Here is a 16696-nt window from a genome sequence, read left to right as displayed (position 1 = left end):
GACTGCGTGGACACGGGAGGAGGATTAGTGGCAGTGGTACCTTGCTGGCGTTGTGCTGTCACATCACCCTTAAAGGCATTGTAAAGCATAGTTGACAGCTGGTTCTGCATGTGCTGCATCCTTTCCACCTTCCGGTGAGTTGGTAACAGGTCCGCCACTTTGTGCCTGTACCGAGGGTCTAGTAGTGTGGCCACCCAGTACAGCTCATTCCCCTTGAGGTTTTTTATACGGGGGTCCCTCAACAGGCAGGACAGCATAAAAGACGACATCTGCACAAAGTCGGATCCAGTACCCTCCATCTCCTCTTGCTCTTCCTCAGTGACGTCAGGTAAGTCAACCTCCTCCCCCCAGCCGCGAACAATACCACGGGAAGGTTGAGCAGCACAAGCCCCCTGCGACGCCTGCTGCGGTTGTTCTCCTGCCGCTGTCCCCTCCTCCTCCTCCTCCCCCAAAGAAACACCTTGCTCATCATCCTCTGAGTCTGACTCGTCTTCTGCACACGACCTCTCTTCTTCCTCCTCCTCCCCCCTCTGTGCTGCCGCAGGTGTTGAGGAAACAGCTGGGTCTGATGAAAATTGGTCCCATGCCTGTTTCTGCCGTAACGGTTCCTGGTCACGCTCATTCGCAGCTTCATCCGCCACTCTACACACAGCACGCTCCAAGAAGTACGCGTAGGGAATTAAGTCGCTGATGGTGCCCTCACTGCGGCTCACCAGGTTGGTCACCTCCTCAAACGGCCGCATGAGCCTGCATGCATTTTTCATCAGTGTCCAGTTGTCGGGCCAGAACATCCCCATCTTCCCAGACTGTTTCGTTCTACTCCAGTTGTAGAGGTACTGGGTGACGGCTTTCTTCTGTTCTAGCAGGCGGGAGAACATGAGCAGGGTCGAGTTCCAGCGAGTGGGGCTATCGCAAATGAGGCGTCTCACCGGCATGTTGTTTTTACGCTGAATTTCTGCAAATCGTGCCATGGCTGTGTAAGAGCGCCTCAAATGCCCACAGAACTTCCTGGCCTGCTTCAGGACATCCGCTAAGCCAGGGTACTTTGCCACAAATCTTTGAACCACTAGATTCATGACATGTGCCATGCAGGGTATGTGTGTCAGCTTCCCCATATGCAAAGCGGCAAGCAGATTGCTGCCGTTGTCGCACACCACGTTGCCTATCTCCAGGTGGTGCGGGGTCAGCCACTCATCCACCTGTTTCTTAAGAGCAGCCAGGAGAGCTGCTCCAGTGTGACTCTCCGCTTTGAGACAAGCCATGTCTAAGATGGCGTGACACCGTCGTACCTGGCATGCAGCATAGGCCCTGCGGAGCTGGGGCTGTGTAGCTGGAGAGGAGAACTGCCACTCAGCCAAGGAGGAGGAGGAGGACAGCGAAGAGCATGTAGCAGGAGGAGAGGAGGTGGCAGGAGGCCTGCCTGCAAGCCGTGGAGGTGTCACAATTTGGTCCGCCGCTTTCTGCTTGCCATCGTTCACCACCAGGTTCACCCAATGGGCTGTGTAGGTAATGTAGCGGCCCTGCCCGTGCTTGGCAGACCAGCCATCCGTGGTCAGGTGTACCCTTGACCCAACGCTCTTCGCAAGAGATGACACCACTTGCCTCTCAACTTCACGGTGCAGTTGGGGTATGGCCTTTCTCGAAAAATAAGTGCGGCCTGGCATCTTCCACTGCGGTGTTCCGATGGCCACAAATTTACGGAAGGCCTCAGAGTCCACCAGCCGGTATGGTAACAGCTGGCGAGCTAACAGTTCCGCCACGCCAGCTGTCAGACGCCGGGCAAGGGGGTGACTGGCCAAAAGTGGCTTCTTCCGCTCAAACATTTCCTTCACGGACACCTGACTGCTGCTGTGGGCAGAGGAGCAGGAACCGCTCAAGGGCAGAGGTGGAGTGGAGGAGGGTGCCTGTGAAGGTGCAAGGGAGAAAGCGGCAGAAGCAGATGATGCACCTGAAGGAGGAAGAGGAGAAGGAGGGTGACTTTTCTTTTGTGTGCTGCTGCTGCTTTTGCTCAGGTGGCCATCCCATTGCTGTTTGTGCCTTTTCTCCAGGTGCCTTCGTAAGGCACTTGTCCCTACGTGAGTGTTGGCCTTTCCACGGCTCAATTTTTGTTGGCAGAGCGAACAGATGGCTTTGGTCCGATCTGAGGCACACACATTAAAAAATTTCCACACCGCTGAGCCACCCTGGGATGTAGGCACTATGGGGACCTCAGCAGCTGATGCTGAAGGGCAAGTTGGCTGGCTGTACATAGGTGGCGATACATGGTGCCGGACTCTGCCACCAGCTGTTTCTGACGAAGAGCTGCCCCAGCTTCTTTCAGCAACTTCTCTCCTCCTACTACTCTCTGACTCCCCCTCTGAACTGTCCCCCTCTTCATCTCCTCTATTGGGAACATACAGAGGATCCCTATTACCGTCATCATCGTAGTCATCCTGCCCAGCTTCGCTTGCCTCAGACAAATCCAAACTTGCACCATCAGCAGGGGCGTAGCAATAGGGGGTGCAGAGGTAGCGACCGCATCGGGGCCCTTGGGTCAGAGGGGCCCCGAAGGGCTCTCCCTCATCTACATTATTACCTCTCTATTGGTCCTGTGCTCATAATAATCATTTCTATAGATGCTGTGAATAGTAGTAATCACTAACAAACTGTTTCCCAGCCTCTTCTTGCATCTCTGACACTGTAGTTGCCATTGGCAGGTTTTGGCATGTCGTATCAATTGTTATGTATAGAGTGCTCGGGGGGCCCCATATAAAACTTGCATCGGGGCCCAAAGCTCCTTAGCAACGCCACTGACCATCAGTAGGTCCTTCATCCTCCTGACACGTTACATCCATAGTGTTGCCGCGTAACTCAGACATATTAGCTGGTGAAAATTCATCTGGCTGTAACAACAATGGCTGTGCATCAGTGATTTCAACACTAAATAATTCTTGCGAAGTGTCAAATGCAGCGGAAGTGGTGCTAGTAGTAGCGCTGGTGGCTGAGCAAGATGAGGTGTTCTGTGTCGCTAAATACTCAACCACGTCCTGACAATCTTGGGAGGTGATGGGACGTGCCTTCTTCCGAGCACTGTACTGTGGGCCAGGTCCACATGAAATTACATTTACACGACCTCGCGCAGACCTGCCGGGTGGCCTTCCTCTGCCTCTGCCATTACCTCTTCCTCTTCCTCTACCTGTTTTGTCCATATTGGGTATGCACGGAGTGGTATATCACACTGCGTGCACTCACGTAGGTAGGTGGGTTCACTTAACTGCACAGGTATGTGCACTGATGCGGTGGGTTCACTGAACAGAACAGGTATACAGTGGCGGGTTCACAGAACAGGTATGCAGTGGCAGGATCACTGAACACAATAGGTATGCAGTGGCGTGTTCACTAAACAGGTATACAGTGGCGGGTCCACTGAACAGAACAGGTATACAGTGGCGGGTTCACAGAACAGGTATACAGTGGCGGGTCCACTGAACAGAACAGGTATACAGTGGCGGGTCCACTGAACAGAACAGGTATACAGTGGCGGGTCCACTGAACAGAACAGGTATACAGTGGCGGGTCCACTGAACAGAACAGGTATACAGTGGCGGGTTCACAGAACAGGTATACAGTGGCGGGTCCACTGAACAGAACAGGTATACAGTGGCGGGTTCACAGAACAGGTATGCAGTGGCAGGATCACTGAACACAATAGGTATGCAGTGGCGTGTTCACTAAACAGGTATACAGTGGCGGGTCCACTGAACAGAACAGGTATACAGTGGCGGGTTCACAGAACAGGTATACAGTGGCGGGTCCACTGAACAGAACAGGTATACAGTGGCGGGTCCACTGAACAGAACAGGTATACAGTGGCGGGTCCACTGAACAGAACAGGTATACAGTGGCGGGTCCACTGAACAGAACAGGTATACAGTGGCGGGTCCACTGAACAGAACAGGTATACAGTGGCGGGTTCACAGAACAGGTATACAGTGGCGGGTCCACTGAACAGAACAGGTATACAGTGGCGGGTTCACAGAACAGGTATACAGTGGCGGGTCCACTGAACAGAACAGGTATGAAGTGGCGGGTTCACAGAACAGGTATGCAGTGGCAGGATCACTGAACACAATAGGTATGCAGTGGCGTGTTCACTAAACAGGTATACAGTGGCGGGTCCACTGAACAGAACAGGTATACAGTGGCGGGTTCACAGAACAGGTATACAGTGGCGGGTCCACTGAACAGAACAGGTATACAGTGGCGGGTCCACTGAACAGAACAGGTATACAGTGGCGGGTTCACAGAACAGGTATACAGTGGCGGGTCCACTGAACAGAACAGGTATACAGTGGCGGGTTCACAGAACAGGTATGCAGTGGCAGGATCACTGAACACAATAGGTATGCAGTGGCGTGTTCACTAAACAGGTATACAGTGGCGGGTCCACTGAACAGAACAGGTATACAGTGGCGGGTTCACAGAACAGGTATACAGTGGCGGGTCCACTGAACAGAACAGGTATACAGTGGCGGGTTCACAGAACAGGTATGCAGTGGCAGGATCACTGAACACAATAGGTATGCAGTGGCGTGCTCACTAAACAGGTATACAGTGGCGGGTCCACTGAACAGAACAGGTATACAGTGGCGGGTCCACTGAACAGAACAGGTTTACAGTGGCGGGTCCACTGAACAGAACAGGTATACAGTGGCGGGTTCACAGAACAGGTATACAGTGGCGGGTCCACTGAACAGAACAGGTATACAGTGGCGGGTTCACAGAACAGGTATGCAGTGGCAGGATCACTGAACAGGTATGCAGTGGCAGGATCACTGAACAGGTATGGAGTGGCAGGATCACAGTACAGGTATGCAGTGGGCTGAGGGCTCACTGAACAGAACAGGTATGCAGTGGCAGGATCACTGAACAGGTATGCAGTGGCAGGATCACTGAACAGGTATGCAGTGGCAGGATCACAGTACAGGTATGCAGTGGGCTGAGGGCTCACTGAACAGAACAGGTATGCAGCCAGGAAGAAGTTAAGCCTAACTAATCTTTCCCTATATGAGAGACTGCAGCAGCTCGCCCTACTCTCACTAATGCAGGCACACGAGTGGCCGTAATGGCCGCCGCTGCCTGCCTTATATAAGGGGGGGTGGGGCTCCAGGGGCTAGTGTAGCCTAATTGGCTACACTGGGCCTGCTGACTGTGACGTAGAGGGTCAAAGTTGACCCTCAGTGCATTATGGGGTGAACCGAACTTCTTCCGCAAAAGGTTCGCGTGCGGGACCCGCACGCGAACCACCTACGTTCGCGCGAACCACGTTCGCCGGCGAACCGTTCGGCCCAACTCTACCCCTGAGTTTCGACCTGCCCTCTCCATCCTCACACCACTGCAGCTGTGCTCTCCTGTTGCACCTCAACATCAAGGTCAGGGACCTCCAACAACTAAAAGTCTTCCTGAGAGGTGGACTGGGCAGTCGGCTGCTGATCCAGCTGGGTCAGGGCCTCCTCTCCTGCTTCCATCAGATCAAACAGGGCCCTGTCCAGCAGACAAACCATGGGCACCCACTCGCAGAGGGATGCCTGTTCCCGGCTCACCATGTTGGTTCCCTGCAGGAAGGGAGCCAACACCAAGCACACCTGCTGCATCTGCCCCCACTGTGCATGTCAGGGCCTGGAGGTTGGTGGAGCCGGAAAAAGCTGATGACCATCCTCTGCTCAAGCAGCCGCTCCAACATCACCAGGGTGGAATTCCAGCGAGTTTGCACATCGATGAAAAGCCGGTGTCATGGCAGGCCCTCGCACTGCTGCAGGTCAGCCAGGTTTGCTGAGGCAGCGGCGAAAATGACCCACACTTTTCTTTGCCACTTCCAACAGATTGTCCATCCCCGGGTAGGTGCTCAGGAACTTCTGCACCAACAGGTTCAGGACGTGGGCCAAACAGGGGACGTGGGTCAAGTGTCCCCTGGCGATGGCAGCCAGCAGGTTGGCTGCATTGTCAGACACCACCAATCCAAGTCTGAGGCCTCTGGGGGTCAGCCACCTCTTCTCCTGCTCCCTGATGTTCTGAAGAACATTGGCTGCCGTCAGTTTGGTCTTCCCCAGGCTGACCATCTCCAGCAGTGCTTGGCAGTGGCGGCCCTTTACGCTGCTGCTGAGTAGGGATGCTCAAAAAATTCTTCGGAATTTCGTTTTCCGCAATTCCGAATTTGATGATTCCGTTCTGCTGCAGCGGAACGGAATTGCTATATTGCTATAGCGGAATTTCCGCAGAATAATGTGAATTTCCGTGGAATGCAAAATTTCCAACAAACCAATTTCTGCAGCAAAATAGAAATTTCAGCTCCAGAGACTTCAAAAACCACCCAAACTGTCCTCCTCCTCCTGTCTTGTCTTCCAGGGATTTGTAGGATGTCAAAAGCCAGCTCACATACATTGGCCAGGAATCGAACCCAGGTCAACTGGAAGGCAGCTATCCTCACCGCTATACCACCACCAACGCTACATGCTGAAGCCAGCCTAGCATGTATCATTGTGATAAAAAGAGAAGAGAAGAGAAGAGAAAAATGAGCTTGCTTAGGGATTTGTAGGATGTCAAAAGCCAGCTCACATACATTGGCCAGGAATTGAACCCAGGTCAACTGCTTGGAAGGCAGCTATCCTCACCGCTATACCACCACCAACACTACATGCTGAAGCCAGCCTAGCATGTATCATTGTGATAAAAAGAGAAGAGAAGAGAAGAGAAAAATGAGCTTGCTTAGGGATTTGTAGGATGTCAAAAGCCAACTCACATACATTGGCCAGGTATTGAACCCAGGTCAACCTAGCATGTACCATTGTGATATACCCGAAAGAAAAATTCTCTCTCTCTCTTTCCCCATCTCTCTCTCTCTCTCTCTCTCTCTCGCTCTCTGCCATTGAACTGAATTTTCAGCTTAAAACCATCAACGGATACCGGCGGAATTTCACAGGCAATTTCGGAATTCCGCCGGATTGAAAAAGCAATTCCGTTCCGACCAAACGGAACAGAATGACCAATTTCTGCCCAGAATTGGAAAATACAATTAAAGCGGTGACCATCCCTGCTAGAGAGAGAGCTACAAATCCCTAAGCAAGCTACTTTTTCTCTTAGCTGCCTTGGCTTTTGACTACTGATCACGGTTTCCGAATTCGAAGCCAAAAAATGCTTGTGATTACGGGCAATCCGTGATCACAAGCTTGTGATGAGCAACCATGGTAAGGAGAACAACATCAGAAATCCCTTCATGCTTTGCACAGCATCAGGGGGAAAATACCCGGGTAGTTTTCTTTGATCAGGCAGAGCATAGCTTCTGTGTAGCTAAAAATGAAGCTTGGTTAAGAAAAACGAAGTACTGATGCTGTGAAACTGTTAAAGAAACACCAAGCCTTTCCAGTGCTGCTGAGTAGGTTTTTAGTCTGGAGATTCACTTTAAGCAGCCGGCTGAAAAAGCATAAACCAAGCTTCCAGGCACCGTCTTCTACCCCTCCTGTAGCTCCTAGCGGCTTTCCAATATTCTTTGTGTAGAGGTCCCAGCGTGTCATCTGACCTGCATCAGGTCAGGTGACAAGCCAGGAGTCCTGCATGGATGCTGGAAAGCCGAAGGGAGCTGCTGCTGCGTATAGGCTGGCACTTGGTGGCTTGGTAAGTATTTTCCACCCTGCGATGCCCTGCAAACTCCCCAAAGCACTGTACCCGTTATCCCCTTCAGGCATGCCAGTTAGTTTTTTTGGGGGGGTTGCAGGGCATACTCACCGAGCCTCTAGCACCTGCAGCTCCTACCGACTTTCCGTGCATGGCTCCCAACGGGTCACGTGACCTGACGCAGGTCAGGTAAGGTAACACGCAGGAAGCCGTACATGGAGGATGCCGGAGAGCCGATAGGAGCTACAGGATGGTTAGAAGAAGAAGATGTGGAGGAGATTTGTGCTTTTTTAGCCAATTGATCAAACAACCAGCAAGTACACGTATCCGGCATCAGGCAATCCCTCGCTGGTGCCGGATACTGGGGACTTTGCTGTATATAACTTTTTCTGGAAAATGATCGAACCTGCTAGCATATAAAGAGAGGTCAAGCCCACCTCGTCCAAGCCTTCACCGTGGTTGACGTTCCACCACCTGGTTTGTGAAGACCATCTTTTTATTTCCTTCCTCCCCCCCCCCCCTCACCTCATGCTCTCCCCTCAGAGCCCCCCTTCCAGCATTAATCGGCGGTAGGAGCAGCGGTGGGCAGGAACTCAAGCATACCATGCTTCCACCACAGACTTCTGATGTCTAAGTGCCACCCGCTACTTCCTGTTTATCAGGAAGTAGTGTCAGACGCTTAGACATTGGACCTCCTTAATGGACCGCCTTTTAATGCTGGAGGGGGAGTGCTGAGGGGAGAGGTGAGGGAGGAGAGGGGAGTGCCCCCCTCCCGCCGATTTGGGGGCCAATGCTCTCCCCTCATTCTGCGAGCCCTCCTGCTCCCCAAAACAAAATGCATCTGAGCTGGCCCCGGCGAGGGGGGCATCCAAATTTTCGCAGGAGGGGGGGGGGCAGTGATTTCTAGTTATGCCGAGGGGGCTCCTGCTTTCTCCTGTGTTGCTTCTTCTCCTGGAAGGTCTGTAGGCGTTCCAGTATTCAGTCAGCCTTTAGAAAGCCATATTTATTTTGTATGCCTCCTTTCTTTTGCCCTCAGGAACAGTGGCTGTGGGAAGATCCAGTGCACAGGAAGCTACAACGACAGCATTGCGCCCAGCATATCCATCTCAAATGTGAAGGGGTTCAAGTGTGTCAGTGCATACTTCGACCTGGGCAGCGATGTACCGGACCCCGGACTGGTGCACGAAGGAACGGGCTGTGCGCCGGGCAAGGTAGGGGCATGTTCACTAATGCTGTGTGTTTACAGGGATGGATCCAGACCACGTTGCGCCTGGGGCAAGGTCAGGTTTTGGCGCCTAAAGGTCAGGTTTTGGCACTTAAACTGCCATTTATTGTGCTGCTTTTTTAAGAATTCAACAAACTGTGCCTGGGGCAAGATACCTGCCTTGTCTTGTTTTGTTGATATCTTGTTTTTTTCGCCACCAATTAGGCTTTCTTTAGGTGGGACATTATGCCAAGAATTATTTTATTCTAAAAAATTTTTAATGAGAAAATAGGAAAAAATGTGGGAAAAAATTCTTTTTCAGTTTTCGGCCATTATAGTTTTTAAATAATGCATGCTACTTTAATTAAAACCCATGAAATGTATTTTCCCATTTGTCCCGGTTATAAAACCATTTAAATTATGTCCCTATCACAATGTTTGGCGCCAATATTTTATTTGGAAATAAAGGTGCATTTTTGTCAGTTTTGCGTCCATCCCTAATTACAAGCCCGTAGTTTATAAAGTAACAGTGTTATACCCTCTTGACATAAATATTTAAAAAGTTCAGTCCGTAAGGTAACTATTTATGTTTTTTTATTGTATTTTTTTTTTTTTAATTACAAAAAAAAATAAATTGGGGAGTGTGGGAGGTAATGAGTTAATTTATTGTGTAAAACTAATGTATTTGTATATGTAAAATGCTTTAGGGTGTAATTTTACTATTTGGCCACAAGATGGCCACAGTGAGTTTGTTTACATGCGACCTGTAATCCACTGGAAGGACGCTTACAGGAAGCACTACGAGGCTGGGAAGATCACAATGATCGTGCTGTTTCTCAAAGAAGCAGCAGATGATTGCGGGGGCTTAGATAAACGAACGGGAATGGATTTTCCCGTTCATTGATCTCCGGGCGAGCGGGCGGCGGCGTGCACGAGCGGCGGGAGTGCGGACAGCGGCGGTAGCACGAATAGTACGGATTTCTCCGTCCCTTGGTTTTTTTAGAAGGTAAAAAAGGGACGGAGAAATTCGTACCGCGGGGGGTAAAGTGGTTAAAGTGAACCTCAAGTGAAAATGAACAATTGAGATAATGAATTGTATGTGGCGTATGGATGATAAATAGAATATTAATGGTATACAAAATAGTCTCATAATTTTATTTTCAGTTTTAAAGCTTTATTTTCAAGATTGCATCAGACTGTCACAGTTGTAGTTTAGAATCCACACTCTGCCTTTTAAGCTGACAAAGAAGCAAAAGTAATGGCACTTTGACCTTCCCTGCAGTAAAACCTTACTGTCTCCCTTCTTCCTAACAGATATCAGCCTTTTAGCTTCTATGTACTTTTTATGTTACCAGACTGAATTTGACAAGCCGTTTAGAAACTCTTTTGTATATATGTTACGGCTAGAACCCGAAGTCTGGCCACTTCGGGTTCTGGCCGGTCAAAGCTATAAATGGCCGGCTGAAGCGGCCAGTGTGCGAAACGGGCTGTTTTTGTGGACTTTGGCCGGACAGAATGCACTGTGGCTAGATGTGGCCGGCGGCCAAGTCCCGAAGTCCTGAGTCCCCGCCTCCTTCTGTCACAGCTCTCCGCCTTTTAAGTAGTTTAAGTCCCCGCCGTCTCCAATGGCTGTGTCACTCACCTCTGTCTTTTGTCTCCCCGGCGGAATAGCTCACTTCTCCCGCATGCTGTCCTCCCGCTGTTTCCTGGCTGCTCAACTCACTGCTATCCGTCATCTCCCCGGCTGTGTCATTCACCTCTCCCCGCCTGCTGTCTCTATGGCTGTTCCCCGGCAATGCTCTCATGAGCTCTCCGCCACCCATGCTGCAACTATTTTCCATATCTGTCTGTCTTCCCTCTTCCGCTTTTCACAGTTCCCTGCCGCCCAATTAAAGTGGACCTGAACTCTTGCACAGGACAGAAGTAAAACAGAGAGCTATGCATCCTGTATGTATTTAGAGAGTTTAGTCTGTCTAATTCACCATCATGTGTGACTAATCACCAGTGTAATTTGATCTCTCAGCTGACTTAGCTCAGGAATCTCCTCTGCCACGGCAGAGCAGCTAATTTGTAAACACAGGATGTTAACAATATGTCTACTTCCATGAAAGTAGGAAGTAGACAAACTGCAGAATTATTGCAGGATTTGTAACAGCTGTAACAAATAAAGGTTTTTCTTTAAAGGTTATTATGCAGTTGCATATCTTTTGGAGCAGAGAGGAAGTTTCTGAGTGCCTTTCATACTTCTGGAACTTGTACATTTTGGACTTTGGCCACTTGGCAAACTGGCTGGCCAATGTCAGAAATCCTCAGCATTTTGGACTTTGGCCGACGTCAAATCGACCAGTTCTAGAAATGGCCGGGCAGTTACCACTTTGGACAATTTCTGGTTTTGGCCATAACATACATAACAACTTAAGTTTTTTAACTCTTACTGTACTGGAAAACAGAAAGGTACTTCAGGTCATTTCTTAGTAGGGCTAGTACTATATGTGTATATGTTTACCTGATCATGTCACGTCAGATACACTTTAAGATCTGTCCATTAGTGAATGTGTTAACTGAATTGCTATAAGACTTTGTAAGTTGTATAACACACTTCTGTTGTTGAACAGGCTTGTGTGGACTACCAGTGTGTGAACGCCAGCGAGTTGGGATTCAGCTGTGACATCGCAGGAAAGTGTCACAACAACGGGGTGAGTATGGCACCGTCTTCTTCATTCACCCATCACAGGCTATTATTACTGCTGTATTTATTGTTGTAATTCCTAGAAAAAAAAAATGTCTCTTTACTGAACCATCATGTTTAGTGTTACTGTACGAAGTGAGAATGAATCTGAACTTGCAGTATTGCCCACCCTGGGCGACGTTAGGCTGGGCAGCTGCTGTACACACAATAGATTGAACATTAGCTTCATGCTAGATTACGATAGGCGGTAAATACCATCTTGGCTGAGTTTGATCCAGCATGTGCACATAGCAAGTGGGATGAAGCTCCATATTAACTGAAAATGTAAAATAAATCCTCTATTAAGAAATTATTTATTTAGTTTACCTATCATGTTTTTTAGTGTTCACTGTCAGATTTGAGGGAAATGTGATATGAAAAAAGAAAATACCGTATATACTCGCATATAAGCGACCCGCCTATAAGCCGAGGTACCCACTTTTCCCACAGAAACCAGGAAAAAGTGATTGACTCGCGTATAAGCCCCCTTCCCAGTATAGCCCTCTCCACAGTAGCCAGATGTGCCCCCAGTATAAGTCAGCCCGCCTCCCCATAGCCAGATGTACAGCCACAAGGATGATAGTTGTGTCTCAAGATGCCACTAGATGGAGTCATAGATATGAGACACAGCGATTGCCACACAGGAAGAATCCTTGATCACTGCACCACTGACACGTTGCTTGCATGCTCTGCTCCACAAGCCAGGGAACACAGGTAGTCTTGAGCAGTGCACTCTGCACACCATGTTGCAGAGGATGGGGAGGCGCAGACACAGCAAGGATCGAAACTGGCAAGAGCAGAATTACTAGTGCACAATCCTTGCACTCCACTGCCATTAACAAAACCTGCTCCACCATCCATTCTGCTCAGTTGACTCGCATATAAGCCGAAGGGGTAACTTTTCAGCACATTTTTTTGTGCTGAAAAATTAGGCTTATACGTGAGTATATCAATGGCAGCAGTATTATAGTTGGGAGTGTGTCTATTTTATATATGGAAGAAAGACTAAAAAAATCTTTCAGTCCTTTTTGATGTGATCCACTTCACTTCAAAAATAATTCACTGCATTTGTATAAAGGACTATAATGTAAGCATGAAGCACAAAGTCTTGCAAATCTTATGGTACAAAAATATCAAAAATCTTTATTGACACAAATACAAGGGTTCTTAAAAAAGGGAGGTTTCTGCAGGATGCTCCTTGTTTGCATAAATAATCACAGGAATTTCAATAATCAATAGTAGTAAAGGCTTAATGCATTCAGCAAAATATTAGTTGGCAACAGCACGCTCGTTTCGGGCATACAATGCCCTTCACCAGGCCACTGTATAAGCACTTTCAATATATCCTGTTGGCAATACATGGCAAGAGCAAGGAATACGACAGAAACTACATCTGACAAAGCAGACACATATCGCACAATCCTGATGGCAGGTAATTGAATCACCAGGCAGCTAGAGACAGGAGTGCTTTTTCAGACCCCTTGTATTTGTGTCAATAAAGATTTTTTATATTTTTGTACCATAAGATCTGCAAGACTTTGTGCTTCATGCTTACATTATAGTCCTTTCTACAAATGCAGTATATCAGTGACGGCGCCAGGGGGGTGCTTTGGGTGCTGAAGCACCCCCTAAAATTCTCCAAGCACCCCCAAAGCACCCCCCAGCATGAACGGACTTTCGGCGTCTAATAGACGCTGTGTCAGTTCACTGACAGCAGCAGCCCTCAGCTCCCACAGCAGCAGAGCAGGGCTATGGTAAAATGGCGTCCGAAGCCCTGCGCTGGAGACTGAGTCTGCAGCGCAGGGCTTCGGGCGCCATTTTCCCGTAGCCCTGCTCAGTGTGGGAGTTTCAGACAGTTGCCAGCTGCACTCTGCAGAGGATCGTGGGAGCTGTGTGCCGGACGGAGGCCAGGAGGAGGTCTGTAGTGCTGCAGGTGAGTAAATGGTTTTTTGCTACATGATTGCATGTATTTTCTGGGCAAATCTTCGACATGATTCCACGTATTTTCTGGTCAAATCTGCTACATGATTGCACGTATTTTCTGGTCAAATCTGCTACATGATTGCACGTATTTTCTGGTCAAATCTGCTACATGATTGCACATATTTTCTGGGCAAATCTGCTACATGATTGCACATATTTTCTGGTCAAATCTGCTACATGATTGCACATATTTTCTGGTCAAATCTGCTACATGATTGCACGTATTTTCTGGGCAAATCTGCCTACATGATTCCACGTATTTTCTGGTCAAATCTGCTACATGATTGCACATATTTTCTGGGCAAATCTGCTACATGATTGCACATATTTTCTGGGCAAATCTGCTACATGATTGCACATATTTTCTGGTCAAATCTGCTACATGATTGCACATATTTTCTGGTCAAATCTGCTACATGATTGCACGTATTTTCTGGTCAAATCTGCTACATGATTGCACGTATTTTCTGGTCAAATCTGCCACATGATTGAACGTGTTTTCTGGGCAAATCTGCTCACATTCCGTGTATTTTCTTGAAAAAACCTGCACAATTATGTGAATTTTCTGGGAAAAGGGTCACTAAAACTTGGGCCCACTGTCTTTGCGTTGAACTTTTAAAGGGAACCAGAGGTAATCGATCTGACAGTAAATCGACCAGAAAATCTCATAGTGTGTTCCCAGCATCAGTCCGGGACAGAGCCTCACAGACCATATAGTACAGTTGGGGGTCCCTGGAAGCTGTACATATAATACACAGAGCCAGGTGCGTAGATACAAATCAGGGGATCCCCGAGCAAATCTTTGACAGGGCACTTCAGTGTTCACACCACTCCCCTTGCCTAGCCCTGGTGACTCTCACAGCCTTGGGGCCCCTCTCACAAGGGTCATAAAACAAGTGTGGACATTATAATCTCCACATCCATAACAAGTGTAGCCGTGAAAACACCTGATCTGAAGGATGGAACCCTTTATTAGTGAAGTAGTAGAGGGGACCCTATCACAGCTCTGGACCCTCCTACGACTGCAGGGACTGCTCCCTTGTAGTTACACCCCTGCATAGAGCTGTAACTGTTTATGTTTCGTCATATTTCAGGTGAAAGAAACATCACATCACAGGGAAAATTATGCCAGTTAATGGCAGACACAGAAGCACCCCCGGTCTGCCCATGAGGCGGGGTAAGGCAGGTTCCTCAGGCGGCAGACGTGGGGGGGGGACCCGCCTGGCCTTGGGTGGGGGCCGCCGAGCCAGAGGGGATAGCAGCTGGGGAGAGGGGAGGCAGCGGGCACATAGGCAGGGAGGGGGGGGGTCGGACACCCCCTCCCTTACCTGGGTCCACCCGTCTGCTCAGCCCTCCCAGCAATTAGCTCTGTGTAAAAGGCAGTGCGCGGGGAGCAATGACTCACCTCCTTACATTCCAGAGCTGCGTTCCACCGCTCGTCACTTCCTGCAAGTACAGTGGGCGGCATTGCAGGAAGTGACAAGCGATGGAATGTAGCGCTGGAATGTAAGGAGGTGAGTCATTGCTCCCTGCCCACTGCCTGATACGTTTACACAGAGCTACCGGTAATTGCTGGAGGGGGAGCACGGATGGGGGGACACAGGTGAGGGACGAGGTCTGACCCCCTCTCCATCGCTGTGCCCACTGCCCCCCTTTCTGGCTGCTACCCCCTCCAGGTTACCTATACTGGGGGCAATTATACTACCTGAGGGGGAGGGGGGCAGCATCCTCACAAGTTTTCCTCAGGGAGCAAAAAGTCTACAATCGGCCCTGCACAGATGTTAACGTTTACATATATTTGTATCAAGGTTAGCATAAGAGGAGCCGTATTTCTCCCTCATAGCACACACTAGACTAGTTGACTTTGGTCATTGTACAGACAAACATCGGCAGAGTATGAATCATTCATAGGTTGTAAGCCAGGGGAAAAATGACATCATAGTCTATGTGCAATCAATAGAGAGGTGACACAAGTGGGGCCGGGGGAGAGGCACAATGCAGCATTCAGTTACATGTGCAGATGTAAGGGGATAAGACAATCCCATGTGTAGAGTTAATTAATGTATGGTCTCTTCTGATATGAATATTAAACATCAAATATTGTACTGTTAACTGACTTTCTCTTTATTCACTGCAGGTATGCAATAACAATGGGAACTGTCACTGTAATGATGGCTGGGCCCCTCCGTCCTGCGACAGGTCAGGCTACGGTGGAAGTATCGACAGTGGGCCGACGCATATTGGTAAATTTGATAGCGGTGATTTGATAAACTTGATAGCGGTGAAGGGATTTTCCCCTCCCTGACCGATGCACCAGCACTCTGCGGGGATGGTGGGGGTCTGTAGGAGCTCATTACTCCTCCTCCTCGAGCGCTGTAATAACAGTGCAGGAGACTTGGGCGCAGCCGGCGCCACCATAGACCGTAATGGGAATTACGGCTATAGCGGTGCACAGTGAGTAACTTCAGCACCGTCAAAGACGGAGCTGAAGTTACTTTTAAAACACTGTCATTCAGGCGCCAGCGATAGCTGGAAGCCAAATTATATCATTCCCCACTATCCACGTGGACCTGGAGGGGGAATAGTAATTAACGCCGCCGGGAACTTGTGCAGCAGCAGGATCAGCCATATAATGGCTGTTTCCTGTGCCCAAGTCTCCCGGGGGCAAGTTCTCTCATATGCCTCCTCCTCCCCGTTCTGTAGATTAAGAGTCAGTGAAGCCGTGTAAAATGTACCTGCTCCAGCAGCGTGGGCGGTCTCCTCTTCTTCCCAGCAGCCAACCTCTTTATCAGCTCCTGATCACGGCTGCTGGGAAGAAGCGCTGGGGCAGGTAAATTTTCCTCTGCAGGAAAGGGAGGAGGCTAGGGGAAGCGTGTGTGACGGGCTATATGAATGGGGGAGGGGCCATGACAATTTTCCTTGGTGTGCCCATTTGAAACCAAACATTTCAAGTACAGTATCCTTTATGTAGCTCTGCTGGCATCCTCTGCACACCAATCAATGCAGGGTTATGATCTGTGATCAGGGCCGTACTTCCATGAAGCTATGTGAATGACGTGCTTCAGGGCGGAAATAATTAGAGTAAATAAAGAGGCAGCTCACCTCCCCAAATGTCCCCCTCCTCGCACTCC

At 49.3% G+C, this 16696-nt stretch overlaps 1 protein-coding gene across 2 annotated transcripts in view; it reads left to right on the top strand.

The window, feature by feature from the left end:
* The window catches only part of LOC137535685 (disintegrin and metalloproteinase domain-containing protein 9-like), a 166056-nt gene that overhangs the window by 137063 nt on the left and 12297 nt on the right, over window positions 1–16696 (top strand). For both annotated transcript variants that reach the window (XM_068257550.1, XM_068257549.1), the window contains exons 16-18: window positions 8687–8861; window positions 11470–11550; window positions 15703–15808. In XM_068257550.1, coding sequence (XP_068113651.1) covers window positions 8687–8861; window positions 11470–11550; window positions 15703–15808 — 362 coding nt within the window. The remainder of the gene's footprint in view (window positions 1–8686; window positions 8862–11469; window positions 11551–15702; window positions 15809–16696) is intronic.

The sequence above is a fragment of the Hyperolius riggenbachi genome, chromosome 10 (assembly GCF_040937935.1).
Source record: "Hyperolius riggenbachi isolate aHypRig1 chromosome 10, aHypRig1.pri, whole genome shotgun sequence".
Taxonomy (NCBI): domain Eukaryota; kingdom Metazoa; phylum Chordata; class Amphibia; order Anura; family Hyperoliidae; genus Hyperolius; species Hyperolius riggenbachi.
The sequence above is the reverse complement of the archived record's forward strand: the minus strand, read 5'-3'. Positions and strand labels throughout refer to the sequence as shown.